The sequence below is a fragment of the Odontomachus brunneus genome, unplaced genomic scaffold, assembly GCF_010583005.1.
Source record: "Odontomachus brunneus isolate Ranch 3 - 2012 unplaced genomic scaffold, Obru_v1 Obru_scaffold_462, whole genome shotgun sequence".
Lineage (NCBI taxonomy): Eukaryota > Metazoa > Arthropoda > Insecta > Hymenoptera > Formicidae > Odontomachus > Odontomachus brunneus.
In genome coordinates, this window is record NW_022639912.1 from 20,548 (window position 1) to 28,819 (window position 8,272).

The following is an 8,272-nucleotide window of genomic DNA, read 5'->3' on the forward strand; positions in this document are numbered from 1 at the left end:
ATACATCAAAATAATCATAATGAACGTTATAGCGGAAGAGCATATTTTTTAGATTTGTTATAACTCAAAATAGAACGCGTAGATAATTTATATAGTATATATTATATAATTTATATAGTGTGTATATATATATATATATAATTTATATAGGATATCTAACAATTATTTGCATACCTATTGTGTGCGTAGCTGGAATTCATCAAATTAAATGCAAAATTCCTTTAATATTTTGCAAACCGCGTAAAATTTTGAATTACTAATTAAAAAACATTGATGAATAATCACGCGCGATAATCAGTAGATATGCTGTAATGACAACGTTTACCGTTGTGTGCTTGTAATTAAATTATTTATTAGCTTTAATAGCTCAAACTGAATAAACGTTTCCTACCATTTTGCAAATGACTAGTTTTCAGTTATCAATTAAAAAAGATTAGTGCATTTTTTGCATATAATCATATGTACAATCTTCTATCATTAATATCTAAAAATCTACGTAGTTATAAATTAATTTTGTTTTTTCGTTTAGTTTGATTTAATATACAAGCACATGACGATAGACGTCGCTATCACAACTCATTTACCGACCGTACCATGCATGATCATTCACCAAACTTCTTTAATTAAAAACTCATAATTTTATATGGTTGTTTGCGAAATGGTAAAGAAATTTTGTATTCAGTTTACGTTCTCTATACTCAACAAGTATCAATAATAATTATACATCCTACATAATAATACAATATTATTTCCTATTTTTCCTTGTACATTTACCTTCTTAAAGTATAGACGTGCAATTAAGAATCACGTTGTACAATCGTCAGAAAAACTTCATAGAATCATAAAATTAATTACTTCCATCATATATGCACATAACACATCACAATGAATTAGCATATTTACATAGATTAATTATCACTGAGTCATGGTTGCGTATCAAAATGTAATTTAGACAGAATATAGATAAGATTCTTGTTTCGTTTTTGCGTTAGGAGGTGAGGTAAAAGGCGAGAACCAAGCTATCGAAAATCTTCCGAAAACTGCTTGAATCGATTTCCATCTGCTATTACGAACCCATCTGGCCTCCTCTTTCTTAAGTTGCTCTATACCCTGTATGTAATATATATAACGTATATTGATAAATATGTATTTCAACCTTCACATAGCAAAGAAAAACAACCGTTCACATACGTACAGTTTCATCATTCCAAATAGCTTGCAGTTGTGTGCCTAACATCACAGCAGTAAAAATGGCAAACAAAAGTGCCTCAAATGACAAGAACAACAACAGCACCACCGTGGCTGGCGGATTGAATGTGGAACACTCTCTCCATTCTTGTCTAACACATGTGGTAAATTGTTGTATACAGAGAAATAGAGACTGTAGCGATATCCCTGCTATATAAAACTGAAATATAGCATAATAGGACATATTTATCTTTGTCTTCTTTTATCTTAATGTTTAAATTTCAATCAACAGGCATCACAGTAACGCAATACTCACAGTAAAAAGTACAAAGTATTTTTGATTATTTTCACCCACACAATTGTTAACCCATGGGCAATGATGGTCCATTTTTCTGATGCATCTGAAACCAATTATAACTACTGTGTAATTGGTACATCTCGATTGTTCCACAATTGCAAATTAAAGTCTGTTAGAATACCTTTGGCAAACAGAGCAATGGTGTGCCCTGTCAGGCTTAATAGAACAACATTTGGGACACTTAAAAATAACTTGCCCTTCTCTAAACCCCATTTGTTGTATCATCTCTTTTGTTGCATTACCCTTTGGTACTGCACCCTATATATCAACCAATATTAAACATATTTGACAGACATACAACCAATACATATATGTGTGTGTGTGTGTGTGTGTGCGAGCGTGTGTGTGTGTGTGTATCTCAATAAATAATACTTGAATATTCTGTTGATTACCGGATCTGTAAACATGGTTCTTAGGTGTGATGCAAAGGCTAGGAATGCTAGAGACTGGAAGATAGCCATATTTAAGCTAGAATATATTGTGTTTATTGTAGGGATAAGAATAACTGCCATTACTACAAACTCTGCATAGATGATTAGCAACCATGTTAATACCGCACATATAATTCCACATATATCCTGTAAATATATTATATTAGAATTATATGTTGATGCAATAGGATATATTAAAAGCTGTCAGTAGCATGATTGTTACTAATATGACACAATTATTTTAATGCTTTAATACTTGCTTTGATACACCACAATTTTCCACCACAACATCTATTATGAATATCTGTCTCTCTGTGGAAAGGTGTATAATCATAATCCATTGTTTAAATTGTTACTCATTAACCTGCTATATTCTTCACAAAATATATGATATCTCTGCTTCTCCACCTGTTAAAATCTGCAATCACATTCCTGGAAAATATGTAATTAAGAATGGAAATTCCAAAAAAAAAATAGTAATAACCTACTAAATAAAATACCTACATTACTGTGCAATGGCTTGCATATATAATAAATAATGTCCAGTTTCTTGTTATAATATATTGTAGTGTTATAACGTGCACACAGTATTAGAGCCCAGCATGTGAAAATTGATTTTCCCAATATCATGTATACCCTAATATTGTTAACAATACAATATAGAGCACATATGCAGTAATAGACATAAACATATTCATAAACATATGAATATTCATATTTTATCGCAATGTATTCATCACAAATATATAATTGTGTATAATGGAGTTAATTTATATTGTCAACAAGATTCGATGTTTATTCTCACTATGAAATTCTTCACTTATTTATTTATGACACTTTGATGACACGTGAACGCAAAAAAACGTGATTTGACAATCTGTTATCTCTGTATAATCTATAAATCTTAAAAACAATAGCGTGACAGTAGTTCGTCGATAGATGCGTTTGTCCGGCTCACTCTTATACTAGAAGCGTCATTCTATCTTTATTTTATTTGTTACACATATACGTATACTAAAGTCAACGGCACACTATATTTTCATGCATCGCATGCGGCTAATAAATTACTAGAAATCCACCACACAACCTCTGCATTTCTAGTACGTTACTAGATCCGGCGCGAAATAACAGATGTGTTCGGAAACGGGAGCGTCCCGATTGACCATGGTACGATTGGACACAACCAACCAATGCAAAGAATTATTTAGTGAATTACCAGATCGAATCAATCATTACAATCTGTGTCCAATCGTACCGTGGTCAATTGGGGGCTCGATTCTCTAACTAGTTGCGTATACGTAAGTTTTACTGCGCAGATTTAATTATACTATAAAATAGCTGCGCAGTAAAACTTACGTATACGCAACTAGTTAGAGAATCGAGCCCCGGGTCCCACCCTTCGGAAACATCAACCGAAATATCCACTGTGTAAATATACACTGCCTGTTCTACAATACGTCGTATGGCGCTGTCAGACATCGGAACGCAATCAATGGTCCAATAAGGAGAACTCATACTGGAAAACAAATCATCTGATTGGTTCATCGGCTGCACTCCGGCGTACGACAGCGACATACGACGTATTGTAGAACCGGCCTAAAACCTGTTCTACAAGCAGCTGATGGGTCAATAGGCGCGTTCAGCGGAAAAAGCACTCAGTAAGCAATCAATGGGCGCATTCAGTAGAAAAAGCGCTCAGTGAGCAATCAACGATTATTGGTTTTTGCTATTAGATCCCTAAATCTAGACCAATTACATTGACAAATTACTCAACTGTTGTGCAACTGTTGAGTCTGCTGAATGCAGCCAATGATTATTGGTTCTTACTGTTATCTCCCTAAATCTAGACCAATTACATTGACGAATTGCTCAACTGTAGTGTAACTGTTGAGTTCGCTGAACGCACCCAATCAGAGGATTTGTTTTTCGAGACAAGATCTCCTTATTGGATCATCGACTGCGTTCCAACGTCCGATAGCAACATATGACATATTGTAGAACATGTCTTAGGCCTGTTTTACAATACGTCTTAGGTCATTATCATATGTCGGAGTGCAACCGATGAGTCAATCAGAGAATTTATTTTTCGAGAAGAGTTCTTTATTGGACTATCGACTGCGTTCCGACCATGGACATAGTATACATGGGGTGTTTCCGATAATACCTCTCCGAGTCATTTTTCCTAGAGCAGAAATAAGTTACAGACATCACCATCTACTACTATTATGTAATTCATGACAATCTAAAGCTACCTATTGCTGTCTCACGATTGCAAGCAGTGAATTAGGCAAAACAATACCGTGACGTGTGTATATCAGTTCGACACGAGGCAATTGGACACAGTCCAATCACAAGTCGCTGTTCCAAGGGACCCTACAAATGTCTCTAATCACACGGTGCTGTGATTGGCTGTGTCCAAATGCACCGTGTCCAAGTGCACCGCTCCCGACCGTGACAAATATACGAGATAATTTTGTAAAATTCTATTATTGATTATAAAATCATCTGATGTTGTTTTCTAATAAAATTTTATTTATTCTTAATTAAAGTTATATAACCATTAAAATATATATTATGTTTTTCAAATATTATCCTAAAATAAAAGTCACACTATTTTAACCTATTTGCAAGTATTGTTTTTATATGACTCGTGCAGGTGCAGGTCTACAATAAATTATGCCACTAGGGTATATTGATGACAAAACAAGATAGATTTAAAATCTATTTTAATAATGTTAATATAATTTATTGTAATCAAAACATATAATGCAAGAACATTTACATAAATTTAAAACAATAAATTATTATAATACAGCAAAATTTCAAATTCTTTTACCTATCAATAAATATGCTATGACAATGTTTTCAAAAAAATGTGGGATCTTTATATGATGTTCCCGTGGAGGTTGGAAGTTATCCTCATTATCTTCATCAGATGGGTGATCAAAAAATATTTCCCATATTTCTAGTACATCCATTTTTTATCTAAAAATGTTTAGTTGTAATGAGTATTAAAGTATAAAAGAAATAACTCAAATAATGTTAAAAAAATAGTAATATTGAAACGTTTGTAGAATTACATACAATTTAAAACAAACTGTGCAAACAAATCTATTATATTTTGTTTTGTCATCAATATACCCTAATGGCATAATTTATTGTGGACTTACACATGCACGAGTCATGTAAAAACAATACTTGCAAATAGATTAAAACAGTGTAACTTTTTACTTTAGGATAATATTTGAAAAATATAATATATATTTTAATGGTTATATAACTTTAATTAAGAATAAATAAAATTTAATTAGAAAACAACACCAGATGATTTTATAATCAATAATACAATTTTACAAAATTATCTCGTGTATTTGTCACGGTATTGTTCTACCTAACCCACTGCTTACAGTCGTGAGATAGTATTAGGTAGCTTTGGATCATGAATCACATAATAATAGTAGATGGTGATGTCTGTAACTTATTTCTGCTCTAAGGAAATGACTCGGAGAGATATTATCGGAAACATCCATGGACTCCAAATACCCTATGTTCTATCGTCTAATAGACCCGATCTACAATAGATGGAGTAAGGATGCCGTCCCATTGAGCACGGATCGGAACGCCGGATCGGATTTCTTACTATAATGAGCGTTCCGTTCTCTAGTTCCGTTCCGTAAAAGTTTCCTCTACCAGTCCTATGTAGCAAAAACGGAACGGAATGGCGCGTCGGACGCAAATAAATGATTAATTCGTTAATATTTCGTTATTTTGACGCGACAGAATTAATTATATACATAATTTATGCAATTATCTTGCTGATAACATTGTCATGAATATTCTGAAATATTTAATTGAAGAGTGAAATATATTTTATAACTAGAAATCCGTTCCGTTTTTGCTACATGGGACTGATAGAGGAAACTTTTACGGAACGGAACTAGAGAACGGAACGCTCATTATAGTAAGAAATCCGATCCGGCATTCCGATCCGTGCTCAATGGGACGGCATCCTAGGGTGCGTTCAGATTCCCTACCCGGGTGCACTCTGTTACTAGAAACACTATAGTATATGTCACATATACTATAGCACTTCTTGTATTAGAGTGCACCCGGGTAAGGAATCTGAACGCAGCCCTAAGGAGTAGGAGTAGGAGCAGAGAAAAACATGAGAATGGCCACCGGGCTGATTTCAGCGGCCAGAGCTAAGCTCATTTTAAATACATCATCTAACCAAAATGCGCTTAACTACATCCATTAAGTGTACTTTGGCAGTGTATACTTCCATACAATGATAGTAAGTTAAAAAAGGACAGACGTCCAATCGCTCTGTTCTTGTCTCACCACTGATGATCGACCGCACGACGTAGCACATGAAGTGAACTAGCGGCGATCTTATCGCAAAGCTAGATCATCTCTCATCAGTCTCGTCTTTCACGCGCTGCGTTCTGCGTAATTTTGGAGGGAAAATTTGGAAAATCGATAATATGAAACAATAAATAAATATACAAAATTTATGTATACAATACGTTAAATATTTGATTTAACATGGAATCACAATATATACACACACACACACAGGGTGTCCCATTTTAAATGATACAACACAATATCTTGAAAACTAAAACCGGCAGACAAATGTTTCAGACAAAAATTATACAGGGTGTTTTTTTTAACTTGAGACTGCTAAATATCTCGAAAAATAAGCATTGTACGACAAAAATGTCCCAAATAAACCCTCAATAGTTTCGAGGGCGCAATTCAATCCCACAAAAATTATCTACCTACCGCCCCCCCTGGAGATGGGGCGGGGGTAACTTTGAAATCTTAAATGGGAACCTCTACTTTTTATCACAGATTCGGATTCTACATCCAAAAACACGTAACTTTTGTCTGAACTTTTTTTTCTATTTTTGATAGATGGCGCTGCATTCGACGAAAATTGGGTAACTTTTGTTTTCTTCAAAGGGAATCCCCTATAATGACGCTACGTCGAAGAAAAGTAACTTTTGTCGGAAACATGTTTTTTCGAATTATCGTAAATATCTACGATAATTTTTTATCCGTTTTAACTAAAAAATGAAAATAAAAGTTACAATCTCCAATGGCTTTGACCTTTACAAATGTTATACAAATGATGATGTTAAAAATTCAAGAGGTTTTATTCGTCATTTCAAAGTGGTCATTTCCAAATGGTCCACTCATGATCTTTCAAAATTTAGTGTTAAATTTTTATCGTTAATCCTGGGTAAAGTTAAGAACGGATAAAAAATTATCGTAGATATTTACGATAATTCGAAAAAACATGTTTCCGACAAAAGTTACTTTTCTTCGACGTAGCGTCATTATAGGGGATTCCCTTTGAAGAAAACAAAGGTTACCCAATTTTCGCCGAATGCAACGCCACCTATCAGAAATAGAAAAAAAAAGTTCAGACAAAAGTTACGTGTTTTTAGATGTAGAATCCGAATCTGTAATAAAAAATAGGGGTTCCCATTTAAGATTTCAAAGTTACCCCCCGCCCCATCTCCAGGGGGGGCGGGAGGTAGATAACTTTTGTGGAATTGAATTGCGCCCTCGAAACTATTGAGAGTTTATTTGGGACATTTTTATCGTACAATGCTTATTTTTCGAGATATTTAGCAGTCTCAAGTTAAAAAAAACACCCTGTATAGATCGACGGGGCACATAACAAGATACCATTGGTTTGACCTTGCATGGCCCCGCCAAGGTCAGGTCGAGGTCAACTTTGCTTTTTTAAATAAAAATATACATTTTTTATTACGGAATTTTATTCTACGTAAAGAAGCAAACAACTTTTGTTTGAAAACATTTTTATCCGACCTTTATTTTCTAAGCTATTTACAGAAATATTTACAAAATTTCAATAATTTTTACTAGTTTTTATTCGTTTCAATAATTTTTTACTCAAATTCTATTAACTTTACCGAAAAATAGCAAGAAATAACAATTATGTATTTTCTTCTCATAGTGCTCTGAGATTTTTTTCAGAATTTTTGACGAACTTTTTAGTACTTCAAGAAAATAAAAGGAAATGCAGTACTAAAAAGTTAATCAAAAATTTTGAAAAAAAATCTCAGAGCTCTATGAGAAGAAAATAGACAATTTTTATCTCTTGCTATTTTTGGTAAAATTAATAGAATTCAAGTAAAAAATTATTGAAACTAATAATTTTGTAGATATTTCCGTAAATAGCTTAGAAAATAAAGATCAGATAAAAAATGTTCTTAAACAAAAGTTGTTTGCTTCTTTACGTAGAATAAAATTCCATAATAAA

The 8,272-nt window shown here is 33.4% G+C and overlaps 1 protein-coding gene across 2 annotated transcripts in view; it reads right to left on the minus strand.

Moving 5' to 3' along the window:
- The window catches only part of LOC116853701 (palmitoyltransferase ZDHHC3), a 4,149-nt gene extending 1,129 nt beyond the window's left edge, over window positions 1-3,020 (minus strand). Inside the window, exons 1-7 of one of the 2 annotated variants that reach the window (XR_004380026.1) lie at window positions 2,482-3,020; window positions 2,238-2,409; window positions 1,939-2,124; window positions 1,668-1,804; window positions 1,505-1,589; window positions 1,196-1,408; window positions 775-1,110 (exon numbers count right to left, since the gene is read on the minus strand). Coding sequence is in view for 1 of the 2 variants with exons in the window: in XM_032834874.1 (XP_032690765.1) it covers window positions 949-1,110; window positions 1,196-1,408; window positions 1,505-1,589; window positions 1,668-1,804; window positions 1,939-2,124; window positions 2,238-2,318 (864 nt within the window). In the remaining variant the exon portion in view is untranslated. Of the gene's footprint in view, window positions 1-732; window positions 1,111-1,195; window positions 1,409-1,504; window positions 1,590-1,667; window positions 1,805-1,938; window positions 2,125-2,237; window positions 2,410-2,481 lie in introns of those variants that run through there. The other variant, XM_032834874.1, reaches the window with a different exon arrangement.
- Between the last annotated feature and the right edge of the window lie 5,252 nt (window positions 3,021-8,272).